This window comes from Paramisgurnus dabryanus, chromosome 19, assembly GCF_030506205.2.
Source record: "Paramisgurnus dabryanus chromosome 19, PD_genome_1.1, whole genome shotgun sequence".
Lineage (NCBI taxonomy): Eukaryota > Metazoa > Chordata > Actinopteri > Cypriniformes > Cobitidae > Paramisgurnus > Paramisgurnus dabryanus.
The window spans coordinates 2,573,086-2,588,042 of record NC_133355.1 but is presented as its reverse complement, the minus strand read 5'-3'; the positions used below and the strand labels follow the sequence as shown (position 1 = coordinate 2,588,042).

Genomic DNA, 14,957 nt, shown 5'->3' with positions numbered 1-14,957 from the left:
TACGACACTTAACAGAGGTAAACCATTAATAACCAACCCTTCGGTTCAGGGAAACAGAAGAGGAAGTAACATATTTGTCCTTCCTGCTGCCAGAAATGATTTCCCATCATGAGGAACTAACACTGAAATAACAACAACATGAATCGTTCCACACACAAAGAAAAGATGCTGTGACTACTGTACATGATGCTAGTGGCTGTGGTGGGTAGTTAACAGATATGTAGTTGCTAGGGTATTTGTTCACTAGCCCAGGTTAAACACATCTACCGACATCTCTATGATTTCAAAAAAAAGTAAAAAAAACTTAAAGTGGTAGAAAATTCTTTTATCATTTACTTGTTACAAACATGTATACATTTCTTTGTTGTGATAAACACAAATGAATATATTTTGAGGAATGTTTGTAACCAAACTGTTCATATGGACCCCATTCACTTCCATAGTACGATAAAAGAATACTATGGAAGTGAATTGTACTCATGAATGGTTTGGTTACAAAAAAGACATTTATACATGTTTGTAACAAGTAAATAATGACAGAATTTTAATTTTTGGGTGAACTATCCCTTTAAAGGGGCCATGGCATGAAAATCTGACTTTTCCATGTTTAAGTGCTATAATTGGGTCCCCAGTGCTTCTATCAACCTAGAAAATTTGAAAAAGATCAACCCAGTAACTTAGTTTTGGTAAACCATTCTCTACAAGCATGTAAAAAATAGGTTGTTGGCTGTCCTTATGATGTCATAAGGAGCTCTTATTATAATAACACCACCCCTAATCTGCACTATCCAATCACAGCACTGCCATTTAGTGCAGAGAAAAAAAGAGTGAAAGAGAAAATAATTCACAACACAATTGAGTTTCAATTTCAACAAACCACCATCATTGTGATCAGTGTTTGCACTTTATTCGCTCATTTGCATTTTAAAGGACACACCCAAAACGGCACATTTTTGCACACATCTACAAAGTGGCAATTTTAACATGTTATAATAAATTATTTATATGATGTTTTGAACTAAAACTTCACATACAGTATGTGCTCTGGGGACACCAAAAATTTATTTGACATCTTAAAAAAGTCATGTGACGTGGCCCCTTTAAGATTCTAATTTCACTTAAGTATGGTTACAATAGACAATAGAATCAACAATGAAAGTGATGCATGTGTTAATCAGAAATTAGAAAATCCTGAATTAATATTTTATAGTTTTTTTTTTCACATTGCTTACACACAATTTCTAAAACTATGGCTCCATTTCTCTACACACAATACCACCAAACATGCACATCAAATGCAAATCGACACACAACTTTTGCAAAAGCAAACACAATGTTATCATTTATACCATATATACATATACATAAATGGTATATAAATATATATAAAATAATTAGCCACATACACCAAACTACACACACAGATGTGTAAATTGTGTTTTTGCTTGTGCAGTGAAGTGCACAGGAGATGGTCACATACACTTCTGTACACAAATACACCTGTATATACTGTGTGTGTATTCAGTATAGATGTTTACTATAAACAAAAAAAAAATGTATTTTGAAAACATTGTATAAAACTCCTGTTTGGGTCTAAGCTTATCAACACCAGAAGCAATGCTCTCTCTGAACTAATACAAACTTACACAAGTTGCTTCCTCTGTTTCAGTCTATAAAGCAATGCAGAAAACTCACTTGTACCTACAGGCCTTTCCTGAGTGAATATTGACTTTTTTAATTTATTTTTTTATTTAATATATTTTATTGATTATTAATGTTTTCTATGCTAAGTCTCTGTACAGCACTTTGGTCCACATTTAGTAAGTTAAATTGTACTAAATAAACAGTGGGGGAAGTAGCGACACCTGCTGGACTTACAGCTACATAACGTCATAAATATTCATGTCGTGTAGTATCTGATGTTTATTAACATTAGTGCATAATATAATAAAGTTTTTTAATTAAGATAAGACTGCAGACATGTCTAAAGTGATCACTTCAAAACTTTACACTAAATATTTTTGAATACATTGGCATAAAGTTGTACAAAGCATTTTGAATTTGAAAATATTATTCTTTTTAACCTTTTATATATACACATATTCTTAAAAATGTATTTCATGGGCAAGTATATAGTTTTCTAATTGTACAATCCATATGGCAAGAATTGTATTATTATAATATATTTTAAATATATGCTAAATACAAGTTAATTTTATAAAGTTGAAAATATATTTAATTTAACCTATTTAAACGTGTTATTTTTAAAAGTTTTGTAACATAAACAAAGTTTTTTCTTCCAATGCGACGTGAATATAAATATATGGAGGGCTAAATATTTATTTTAAATGCTTTTTAAATGCTTCATAACTAACAACTTCTCTGTGGACTCAAGAAAGATGCTTGTGACGTAGAAATTCATTTTTTACCCTACATCACGAGACGATGGGTGGGTGGTGACTTTTACCATGTTTTCAGTAATGTGCCTGTAGACTACTCTTCCCAGAATGCATCTGATCAGGTGATGATGCTGATGGTGTTTTCATTGGCGTGACAGCATCACGGTAGCGCAGCATCCACACACACGCGCGCGCGCGCGCACCCAGACAGAAATGTGAGTTGTTGAGTTGATGTGTTGAGATGATCGTCATGTTTCCCGGTGTCGTCTATGCACTGCTGGCCGGGTTCCTCGGTGCCGTGGCGAGCTCGTCCGCCAAACTGTCTCTCGGTACCGATTATCTGAAGGGCGTGTGTGAGACGGGTCTGCGGACGTGGGGTGAGCAGAGGAGATTCACACAAGACAACGAGACCACCGCCTGTGACTGGGTGAGTTTGAATTATTGATGGCACGAGACTGGGCCGGGTTCAGATGATGGATCACTGGACGGACGCGTTCAGATTCAATGTCAATGTCTTAAAATAATACAGCGCGTCTGCTGGGAGATGATGATGCTGATGCTGCGGTTACGTCACAGACACGTATGACCTTCAAGCCCGAGCGCACGTGTCATCTTTACTCTCGTGCACATTGATGTTCTGTATTCATTGATTATTAATTCATTTATACACAACAACTGTTCAAATCGTATTTTAACGCATAATGTCTTTGAATGTTGTAGAGTAGCAGTGAGTATAAATTAATTTGGTCTCTCTCTCTCTCTCTCTCTCTCTCTCTCTCTCTCTCTCTCTCTCTCTCTCTCTCTCTCTCTCTCTCTCTCTCTCTCTCTCTCTCTCTCTCATAGTTACACATCCCACTCAGACTGTTGTGTGGAGGTCTGTTGTTCACCTGTAATGCTGTGATGTGGACGTTCCTGGCGAAGGCTCTCCGTAGCTCCTGTTCATCTACCCACACCACTGTGACCACAACGGCATCCAACTTTATCTCATCTGTAAGTAAACACATTATACATTATTGTATAAGAAAGAAGTTAATTTAAAGGGCCAATGTGGGTTTTTAAGTGGCATCTAGCAGTGAGATAAAGGAGTCATAGCGTGAAAGTTTGACTTTTTCCATGTTTAAGTTCTATAATTTGGTCCCCAATGCTTCTATCAACCTAGAAAATGTGAAAAAGATCAACCCAGTAACTTAGTTTTGGTAAACCATTTTCTGCAAGCATGTGAAAAAAATACGTCATTCAGATTTCGCCTGATTTGTGACATAGCAAGTTGAAATACAATAATACCGCCCCTTTATCTAACCACTGCAATGCCATTTAGTGCAGAGAGAAAGAGAAAAAAGAATTGACAGCACAAATTAATTTCAACAAACCACCATCATTGCAATCGTGTTTGCATTTCATCAGCTCATTTGCATTTAAAAGGACACCCAAAAACTGCATATTTTTACTCGGACCTACAAAATGAACATTTTTACATGCTATGATAAATTATTTGTGGGATATTTTGAGCTAAAACTTCACATATGTACTCTGGGGTCACCAAATACTTATTTTACATCTTATAAAAATTCATAATATTTAATATAATATATAAATTCCTTTAAAGCCACAATATGTAGATTCTCACCACTAGAGGTCGCTATTACGCAGGAATTTAAAACAGGTGTTTTTTATTATTATTATTATTATTATTATTATTACAAAAATAATACATTGTGGCTTAAATAGACAAGGGTGCAAATAACTGGCTGGAGTTTTAAATTAATTCATTCCCCCCACCCTAAATGTTATGAAAAATACATGAGGTAAGTGGAAAAATATTTTACATACTACAAAGTGTTTGCAAATAATGTTATACAAATAGATGTTTACAAACCTGAAGAGGTACAAATTAGGCCTAATACTTTACTAATAATCACAAAAAACTTTATTAGTTTGTACAATGATTGTGTTATTGACAGTTTGAGTTATTTAAAAAAAAATGCCTGCATTAATAAATACCTTTAGTAATTTGCTTTGTTGTGTGTTTTTTCATCAGGCATTTCTGGGGCAGCTAATATTTGGAGAGACCCACATTGCTCTGTGGTGGGTGGGCATTTCACTAACTCTCTCTGGTCTTCTGGTGCTACATCACAATTCTCCACATCTCACCCAATCACACGCCAACAAGAGAGACGAATGATGCAAACATGTCAACAGATGACACAATGCCTGTAGAGGAGCGTTTATCAGATTAATAGTCCGATGGATTTTATAAACATATCAGATATAACTCCAGGTAAAAGTAGCATTAACCACAACAACATTATTTAACTTACTGAACTGTTTATGTCAGATTTAGGTTTTTTAATTGTTTTAGTTCAATGCACCAAAGTTGCTCAATATATTTAAGGTTAAATTTAAAGATTGAGAGTTCTGTATCACACATGTAAAAAATCTCATCTCATGCCAAAGACAAATATATTGAATCAACTGGTGCAGTAAAATAGATCAGAGGAATCTCATGAAAACTTTGTCTCATATTTCAGCCCAACATCAAAGAAATTATATTTTGCATAAAAATAGTCTATTTTAGCATCATTAAAATATATAATGAAGCACATTAACATGCATTCTTGTCATGCAAAAAAATGATCTTATCACTGTAATGCATGTTTCACTATAATGAGCTTAATAGTCATAAAAACAATGTCACTGCAAGTAATGCATTAATGCTGCAAAATGTAAACATATATAGGTGGTTTCCCGGACAGGGTTTAGATGTGTTAAGATGTCAGTGCATGGTGTTTTTAAATGAAAGCAGCTCAAACATGCATTTTATTCTAGGACTAAAAGCCCTGTCGGGGAACACCACCCCATAGTTTTGATTTTGGGTTAAAATATCCAACCTGGTGAGATTTCAAAAAGACGACAAAGTTTTTCTCTCTAAAGTAAGTCATAATCGATTTGACAAGAAATTTGGTAATATATAGAAATGAAAGCTAAATATTCAGTCTGGCTATTTTGATATTTTATAGCCTTCATGACATCACTTCCTGTCACTTGTGCCTGAGTTTCCCCCGAGCAGAAATGAGAAAACATCACATAGACTCATGAAGTGAATGTTCTTCAACACTGTGATCTGTGTGTGTTTGTGTGGAGGGAGACGGCGCAATAATAACAACAAACCTCTCCAACTGTTGCAATATCACATGAGACGATGCTTTTTCAGATATAGCTCTCATATCTTATGCATGCAGGCATCGAGTGATGTGATATGAGACACTTTCTGTAGCTGTATGAGTGAACACAAACCAAAATCTCTTCTTCAGCCTCATCTACAGACGCGAGATGTTAGATAAAAACTGCTCGTATCATCTTAGAGTCAACATTTACTTCTGTAAATAGACACAAACATCAGATTCAATAAGAGAAAATGTGTGTGTCATCAGAATAAGTGCTAAGTGCATTTATTATAGCATGTCCAAAATGACCCTATTTGGGTGGGAGCAAAAACGCGTTTTCTCAAGTTAACTCGTCAATTAAGAGAAAATGCTTCGTTGCCAGTGACGAGTTTAAACCATATTTAAGAGGCGGTTAAAAAATTAAATAAAGGTAGGATGAAACTTTTTTATTTAAAGCAGATATATTGTATGTTTATATATTTAAAGAAGATAATTTTCTGGAAGGTATTAAACTTTTGTAAAAATCATAAAAAAGGATGGCGCTGGCTGGCAACTTATTTTAAAATGCTGGTGGGGAAAGAGTTAAATGCAAATGAGCTCCAGCTCCTAACTTCCTTACAAACAGTGCTTTCAGTTCAAATTGATCTGATCACAACTCGCTGAGGGTGGAAACTATGGTAATGCAGGGCTGTAAGTGGGCGGGGCTTTATCAATGTGACCTCACATTAATAAGCGAATCAAAACGGCATGTCTAATGAGACTGCTTTGGTTTAATGGGGATTAAAAAACAAGGAGCGGGTGGATTTTTTCCATTGTAGGGTGATTTATGACATTTATGGATTTGGCATAATAGGTGCGCTTTAACAGGAATAATGTTGACTTTAAAAACTATGGGTGGAGTTAAAGGAGGTGTCTGTCTTAATGGAGAAGGCTGAAGGATGAGGTCATGATGTTTTTTATTTGTTTACTTACTGTGACTTCTTGTTCTTCCTGTGTTCTGCTGGGTCTCCACTTGAATCAATACTGTAGTTGCATGAACTCAAGAGACTCATAGAGCAGCTAAATGGTAGATCTTGTGAAATAAATGGACTAACATGCGTCGCATGAAAGTGTAGACATAATGCAAAACACTTCCTGAATCTATTGTAATGTGTCAGCATTAAGTCCCAGGCAATGTGAAGTTCATCCTGCTGTGTTTTTATTATTATAAACACATTATATCCAAATACAGTTTCTCATGTTACATAAGGGCGTATCTGACAATGAATATCAAATGCATTGTTATAAAAAATAACCAATGTGTAATAAAACTACACACTGTATGACATTTCCTATTACTGTTATGAATTTATGATAATTATTGGTTGATGTAGAATGATGTTAAAGTTCAATTCTTCATTTTAATCCAACAAATAATACAGAATATGGATGCATTCAATGTAGCAGTAGACAACAAAAGCATTCAAAGTGAATCATGACCACATTTTATTTTATTCTGCATTAAATTGTTTAAAATAAAAATCATTGTCGAATTGCATTTATAACTCTAAAATATGAATTATTTGTCATTTACAGGAGCTTTACTTTTGTCATTATCAGTTAGAAATGCTTTAATAATGAGGGACCAAATTAATAGATTATGATACAGAGAGTCAAATCTTGGCTTATCTGGTTGTGTTTAATAAATAAATGAATGTCAAGGCTGATCACAATTCATTATTCATCTGTTTATTAAAAACACTGAGATTTTAGTAGAAACCTAATACATTTTAAATAGTGTTTAAACATATTTTCTTATACACTTATGGACAAATTAAAGATTTGTAAACTTATCCTTATAAAATTATAATACAGTAATAATTCATTAAAGTATATACAGAAACAAATCTATTTTGTTTGATTCAATGCTTTTTGTGGTGACATTAAAAACAAAAAAGATTCTTATCACAGCTTTCACAGTCTAGACCCGATATAGTTCGGCTATGAGTAACCCACTTCTAGACCGAATAATAGCAGACGACTCCGAGCCGGATCCACACCAGAGCTGCTGACTTCGGCACGGATCCGTCTGCTGTTTAACTTGAATCTGATTACATGCCGTTTTTGCCAAAATAACTTGAGAGATGTCTGATATTCCATCATGTAAACAAAGTTAACATTGATTGCTGTTTGCTTTATAAATTTTTGGGCTATTGTTATTAAACCATAGGGACAGCCTAAATGTTGCCTTTGCCAATGTAGCTTAGACGTCTGGACTGTGTTTGAATGACTATTAGATGTCTTTTGAATGCACAATTACAGTATCCAGTAATAAACAATATAATGTTACTGTTAGATTAAACAATGTACTGATGTATAACCTGACTTAAATGTGGAATATTTAGTGTACCTTTTTACACATTTACTAACATTATTAGTCTTTTAGTATAATAAAGTCATCAAAACTATGATACAACAATTGGAAGGATGGCAACTTAGTATGTAGTTATGAACAGGGTTGGGGAAAGTTACTTTTAAATGTAATGCATTACAATATTAAGTTACTCCTCAAAAAAGTAACTAATTGCGTTACTTAGTTACTTTTCATGGAAAGTAATGTTTACTTTACTTTTGCGCTACTTTTTTATTACTTTCGCGCTACTTTTGCATTACTTTTGTGTTACTTTTTCTTTCTTGGCTGAGGCTTGATCTCTTTCAGGCCTTGCAGGTGTTTTTTATGATCGCAAAAATGTCAAGCTCTGCCCTGCCATACGTTAATATGTTCAGTATTATTCAGTCCATTATTTTATTTTTAAACTGAATTAATTAAACCGAAAAGTAACTCGCATTTCTTTTTTTAAAAGTAACTCAAATATTAATGTGTACATTTATGAAGTAATGCTTTACTTTACGCATTACTTCAGAAAAGTAATATTATTACATAATGCGCGTTACTTGTAATGCGTTACCCCCAACTCTGGTTATGAACAAATTCCCTGACTTTTTCCTGACTAAAAAGCTGAATTTCCAAGCCATATGTCCGGGATAAACTGTTAGTTTATAAAAATGAAGCTGAAATGCATGAAATAAATAAACAGTGCTGATAAAAAGCTGTTTAAATTGTAGCCAGCGGATGCTTGACCCAGGAATTGTATTCCTTACGTCAGAATTTAACAAGCGGATTGCATTTTGATAAATGGAAACTAAAATTAAAAGGAACAAACAAAAATCCCTGATATTTCATGACTTGAACAAAAAATCCCTGACTTTCAATGTCTGGAAAAAAACGTTTAACCATGATATTCAAGAAATCCCATGACCTGATGAACCCTGTATGAGCAATGATCAATTTGTCTCCAGTAGGTATTGGAAAAACTTCAAGCATTAAAGCCTATAAAGATTTTTAAGATTATAAGAAACACATTGATATCAGTCAAATAATCCTAAACTTCTAAATGGAAACAAGCTGTAAAGTAAAGTGCAGTATAGTTTCATTATAACATTCCCATCAAATTAGTCACAACACTTGACTTAGTTAACGCTGGTTAGATTATTTCAGTTAAAGGGTACAATTAAGGATTCATTAACAAACACACAAATGGAAAAAAAGAGATTTATTAAACAGACTTTCAAAATGAAAGCATCCCGACTCACCCAAAACAACATCAAGATATAAAAAAAACATGCGCGCAAATCATTCACAGAGAAACAGAATAAATGAAGAGAATAACAAATGTCAAGTCTTGTGAGATATATATCAGTTGTGTCATGTCTCGCCCCTCGAACCTCAGCAGCAATGCATGCTGGGAACAAATGACCAGAAACCAATCCATCCAATCACCTTTCAGATCCAGGAGTTAACTTAATACAGAGATATAAAGATATGCAAACATCCGGCTGTCAGTCTCTACAGTTTATGAGCTGCTGAGGTGATAATCTGATCTTCAGGCTGAAAGATAAGGTCTGTCTGATGGTCTGGAGAAGTAACATCATGTGAACCCTGAGGTCATCTGAAGCATTGTGCTTAACAAACACTAAACATAGCAGACGACAGGACTCAAGACTCGTGTTTGAATACTGCAGTGAGACGGTCTGAGCACCTTTACAATGAAAATGTCTTTCTATAGTCATGTGATATCCAGCAACTGCATTCATGAATAAAATCTGAATCATATTTCACCCCAGAATCAAATAAATACATTTGTCTTTTTAACACTACAGAGATAAATTATTTTCATGACAAACAAGCACACAATTCTCATAACAGCATGTCAATAACCAATACTGAAAAAAATCCATTTTGAAATCTCAAAAGTAAAATGCTGCACTACGGTAATGAGAATTTGTTTAAAAATGTGGATGATTGTCAAGAAAATATTTGATACATTTCATATGCTAAATATAAAATATTTTAACTGGACGTGTTTTTTTAAGATTCTTTCATTAGTGTCTGAGATCAAGAAAGACAAAACTTAGAGACATCTTTATAATATATAGTCCAACTTCATCCTTTCTGTGTCGTGTCCTGGTCGAAGGCTTGTGTGTTATAGTCTGATATCTCTACAAGTGAAGGCATTTCTTAATCGATCAACTAATATAAAGGCATTTAGACGAAGAAAACAGTGTAGTTACCATTCCACACATGATGGATCTAAAGTCTGGAATAATCTTGTCAGCCTCCAGATTTCATTCACACATTTGAACTTCATCCATTCATAAGCATTGTATTCATCTTTAAATGATACTGTTTATAGTGTGGGTCATATGAAGCCATCAAATATAATTATGATGTGAACACAAACAGTTATAATGTTTGCTTTGCCCCTGAGTACATCAATGTTTCTCTCTGTGGTCAGTTTTATGTGTTCTTGATTGATTATTTCTCTGGGTGAAACGTGCAAGACATCAGTGAAATCTTCAGGTTAAAAATAAGATCTTCAAGAAAAGAGGAAAGCTGATTGTTTGGTGTTAGATGTGATGAGCTCATGTCACAGAGAAACCAGACCCCGTCTCACACCACATACTGGTACAGATTGGCCTTTCCTTGATCCGGTGTGGCGAACGGACTGAACCAGGAGATAGAGAACGGGTGACCGAACACCACCTTCATATTCATCCACTTTGATTTCTTCATCCATCTTCTCTCCTCCTTTTTCAGCTGCTCGATACCCTGTGAACATAGCACAATAATTGTAATTCAATTGGTCCTAAAGTTGGTGCCCACCATAGATTGGGTGAGACATCTTAACCTTTGACATCATCATCCTCATCATCATCAACATTTTCGCTATAATAAGCATGATGAGAGAATCTTAATTCATGGGTCATGACATCAAAGGTGAATGATCAGGAGAGGTCACTTACGGTTTCATCATTACAGATGGAGTGAATCTGCGTTCCAAACATCACAGCGGTGAAAATGAGGAAGAGCAGACCCTCAAAACACAGGATGATGAGGAGGATGACTGTCGCTGGAGGAGAGAAGCTACTGCACTCTGATGAGACCGGAACGAGACAAGACAAGAGTTAATATATGTTGGGTCGATGCTGGAAAACTTTGTCACTGATCAATGCCAACAATCTGATGCCAAGACAATATCGAAGACAATGCCTCATTCAAAACCGGTTTGCTCTTTTGAGCTAAAAGAGAGATAAAAACACTCACTTGTCCAGTCGTCTTCCAAACAGAAGACAAAATGAAACGCCACCATGAGGAGGGCATGAAGAGAAATCAGAGCAATGTACATCTGTGAAAGAAAATTAAACGCATTACATATGCGAGACATACTGTCAACTAACTAATGTGAACCTATTACATAATTTAACAAATTGGGCAATGTTAGATAAAAAAAAAAATCACAGATTCTGTGAAAATATAACCATGATATCTTTAATATTGAGTAAGTACATGTCAAAGATTAAAATCAGTGACTGAAATCAAACTTTGATGCTGCAATTTAGGGCAGCATAGCGATTAATCACAACTAATGGTGTGCAGAATAAAAGTTTTGGTTTCAAATGTATAATTTCAAGAAAAAAATGTATATATTAAGTATTTATATATAATATAAATTATATATAAATTGGGGCTATCAATCAATTAAAATATTTAATCTAGATTAATCGCATGATTGTCATGAGTGATTAATCGCAACTATCTGTTCTTTATTTATCTTAATTTAAGACTTTTCAAGTTTTTAATACCCTATGCAAATGCATGTTTATAATTAGTGAAAAAGTCTGCAAAAACAATTTTAAAAATCCAGTATAATAATTATGTATATATATATATATATATATATATATATATATATATATATATATATATATAATATTTTTAAAACTGTAATTCTGTCTATGTGTGCATGCTAGGAATAGGGTCAAACAGAATTTGCGCATTGCGTTAATTGCACGTTAATAAAAATTTGTGCTGTTAAAATGTATTTATGTTAATGCGTTATTAACTAATATAAATATAAAAATGTATACACGTAAATATTTATTAAATATATTCATGCATGTGTGTGTATTTATATATAAATATACATAATTATTATACACAGTACGCACACAAATATGATGTAAACAAAACTTTTATTCTGCATACGATTAGTTGCGATTAATCGACTCAATATTAGATTATGACAGACAGGGTCATATACTGTATAGTAATTCTCCTGTTATTCGGATGTGTTTGTGAGCAGTCATAATGAAACTTACAGTGAAAAGCACAAAGTATTTTTGATTGTTTTCTCCGACACAGTTGTTCACCCATGGACAGTGATGGTCCATCTTCTTAATGCAGCGTTTACACACACTACACAGAACAAACACACATATACACACACTGTTAGAGGAGATTTCTATAAATACAGAAGCCATATGATGTTTTATGTGTGTGTGTGTGAGTTACCTGCAGTGATGAGCTCTGTCGGGTTTAATACTGCAGCATTTAGGACATTTATAAACCACCTGTCCCGGCTTCAACTGTAAACTCTCAATAAACTCTTTAGTGGCATTTCCCTTTGGAACGGCTCCCTGACATCAGAAAACAAAAGAATGAGAACATTTATACTAATTTTCAACACTGTTTGATTATCCAGGGTGGCACAATAGTCTCAAGTCATTCACATCAAGCAAAGTTGTCAAGTAAAACACAGTATAAGATGAATGTGAATATTAAAAGTCTTTGGCTCTATGTGGCTGTTAAATTAAGTGCTTTAAAGGTAAAGTATGCAATTTTCTTTGGTGTTAAAGGTACACTGTGTAACTTTTAAAAAGGATCTCTTGACAAAAATGCAATTATATATACACAACTATATTATCAGCGGTGTATAAAGTCCTTACAAAATGAACTGTATTGTTTTTATTACGTTAGAATGAGCCGTTTTTATCTACATACGCTAGGGGTCCCCTTACATGGAAGATGCCATTTTGTGCCGCCATGTTTCTACAGTAGCCATGAACGGAAAAACTGCTCTACAGAGTGTGTTTCATACCTACATTGTCTCAGACGATGATGCGTTTCTTTTATGGTGGCTACCGTAGCTTCACTATGCGTTTCGAAACGGAGGGGTGAGCTGTGGACTGATTGTAATTCACAATCTCACCACTAGATGCCGCTAAAATCTACACCGTGCTCCTTTAAAATATTTTCTCATAACCCATTTTAATGGTAATTTCTACTATTAAAGGCACAATATGTGAATTTTCAGTCGCATTTTCAAAACAATAACCAAGATGATGCTTGATGATGCTAATGTAAGACAATTTACCATCCAGAGATCTTTGGAAATTGAGGATATCAGTGAAGTAATGTTCACTCTAGGCGGGACCTAGCCATTGTTTAAAACAGGAATTTCTCTGGATTCACAAATCTTTGGGAACTTTTCGGAAAATGTTAATAAACAACTGCATGAAATATATCACACTGTGATATGGTTTTTGGATATTTTATTACAAAAATCTTGCATACTGTGCCTTTAACAATCTGCTCATAAGCTGATTTAAGTAAGAACTGTAAACACTGTATCCCTCTGAAGAAGATATTCAAATATTGATCTATTTGTTTGAATAATACACAACAGCATCACAAGATCAACCAACATCATACATTTGTTGGTTGGGCTATCTGCCAGACGTACACGTGTCTGTTACTCACCGGGTCGGTACACATGGCTTTGAAGTGTGATGACAGGGCGAGAAAGGCGAGCCCGTTAAACAGAGCCCCATTAATGATGCTGTATGCCAAGTTCTTCGCTGGCAGCAGCATTACAAACACGACAACAAACTCGGCATAAATCACCAGCAGCCACGTGATGACACCACACGCGATGCCGCAGCAGTCACGGATGAACCACATGTCATCTGCAGAGCTCATCCGTGGAGACGGTGGGACGCAGTGCTCCGGACGCAGATAACCGGCCTGCCGCTCGATGTCCCGGCTGCGGTTAGCTGGGGAACTCTTCATTCTTTACACCAGAACACAACCGCCTCATCCTGATGTACAAAAACACACATACAACAGGAGAAATTGACTGATCTGACATCAGGAATGTTCATGGCATGCACAAACAGATGAGTTAAATATCACTTTATTGAAAGTGATTTTTCTAATAATGCATGTTAACTTAAAATTAACCATAGTTTATTGAGGTTTGGTAGTTAAAACTGATACTATGGTGAGTTAGTGTACTAACCACTAATGGAGACAAAGGTAATGAAAAGATACAACTAATTAGATGTAGTAAATACAAAGATCTCTGTGTGTGTGTGTGTGTGTGATTGCAGATTATAGAAATGAATTTGAGCAGACTTGCACATAGAGCTTGAATGCATCATGAAGCAGATTGTGTAAATGTGGCGAGATGCTGATATCTGCATTATTAACATACGTGACCATTAATAACTTCTTATCAGATGTACTTCACACACACGCACGCACACACACACAAAAATACAAAGCTTTAGAAAAAATAAGAAATACAATTATTCACTATTGTCACAGTGGACTTTGACAGGGTAATGCGATTTACGTATTGATTTTCTACACTTTATTGTGTCTCATTGATATTTACACACTAACACATCGTACACATACCACATTTGTCTTAAAAACACACACCGGACACAAGAATATCTTATATATACACATCTTTTCTATGCACAGTATTATGTACAACAACCATATCACACACATACATACATCAATACATTACACATCAGACACTACACAAACAATAAATTATACACAGACACTCACCTTGTTATGTAGCTCATGTGGTAAATGTTTGTATTAAATACCAATATGCAGACTGTGAGTAAAATTTGTATGTTGTACGGTTCCCTACCTTCGGTTTCGATAGATGAGGCGCGACAACCAGGAAGTTTCGGTCACACACCCAACGCACTCCAT

The 14,957-nt window shown here is 34.8% G+C and overlaps 2 protein-coding genes across 4 annotated transcripts; one reads left to right on the top strand and one right to left on the bottom strand.

Annotated features, from left to right (window-relative positions):
* Positions 1-2,571: 2,571 nt before the first annotated feature.
* Positions 2,572-6,890, top strand: tmem42b (transmembrane protein 42b). Of its 2 annotated transcripts, XR_010543671.2 has the most exons (4): positions 2,572-2,826; positions 3,243-3,389; positions 4,438-4,677; positions 5,417-6,890. XR_010543671.2 is itself a non-coding variant. In XM_065284280.2 (3 exons), exons 1-3 carry the CDS (start codon positions 2,641-2,643, stop codon positions 4,579-4,581), a joined length of 477 nt encoding a protein of 158 aa, XP_065140352.1. In that variant the 5' UTR covers positions 2,572-2,640; the 3' UTR covers positions 4,582-6,890. The 2 variants fall into 2 exon arrangements, 1 of the variants encoding a protein (XP_065140352.1); XM_065284280.2 differs by having other exon boundaries at positions 4,438-6,890.
* A 2,251-nt stretch (positions 6,891-9,141) lies between these two features.
* zdhhc3b (zDHHC palmitoyltransferase 3b) lies at positions 9,142-14,956 on the bottom strand. Of its 2 annotated transcripts, none has more exons than XM_073812650.1 (7): positions 14,892-14,956; positions 13,704-14,043; positions 12,456-12,580; positions 12,263-12,359; positions 11,208-11,289; positions 10,907-11,037; positions 9,142-10,712 (listed from the first exon to the last, which is right to left on the bottom strand). In XM_073812650.1, the coding sequence occupies exons 2-7, from the start codon at positions 14,010-14,012 to the stop codon at positions 10,554-10,556; spliced, it is 903 nt and encodes a 300-aa protein (XP_073668751.1). In that variant the 5' UTR covers positions 14,013-14,043; positions 14,892-14,956; the 3' UTR covers positions 9,142-10,553. The 2 variants fall into 2 exon arrangements, with proteins under 2 accessions (XP_073668751.1, XP_065140399.1); XM_065284327.1 differs by having other exon boundaries at positions 13,704-14,041; positions 14,805-14,913.
* Position 14,957: the final 1 nt, after the last annotated feature.

Excerpts from the sequence above, each read along its gene's own strand:
- tmem42b (XM_065284280.2), top strand. The coding sequence starts at position 2,641 with ATGATCGTCATGTTTCCCGGTGTCGTCTATGCACTGCTGGCCGGGTTC. Across the intron at positions 2,827-3,242 it reads AGACCACCGCCTGTGACTGG|TTACACATCCCACTCAGACT; the intron begins GTGAGTTTGAAT and ends TCTCTCTCATAG. Across the intron at positions 3,390-4,437 it reads CATCCAACTTTATCTCATCT|GCATTTCTGGGGCAGCTAAT; the intron begins GTAAGTAAACAC and ends TTTTTTCATCAG.
- zdhhc3b (XM_073812650.1), bottom strand. The coding sequence starts at position 14,012 with ATGAAGAGTTCCCCAGCTAACCGCAGCCGGGACATCGAGCGGCAGGCC. Across the intron at positions 11,290-12,262 it reads AATACTTTGTGCTTTTCACT|ATGTACATTGCTCTGATTTC; the intron begins GTAAGTTTCATT and ends TTTCTTTCACAG. Across the intron at positions 10,713-10,906 it reads CCATCTGTAATGATGAAACC|GGTATCGAGCAGCTGAAAAA; the intron begins GTAAGTGACCTC and ends CTATGTTCACAG.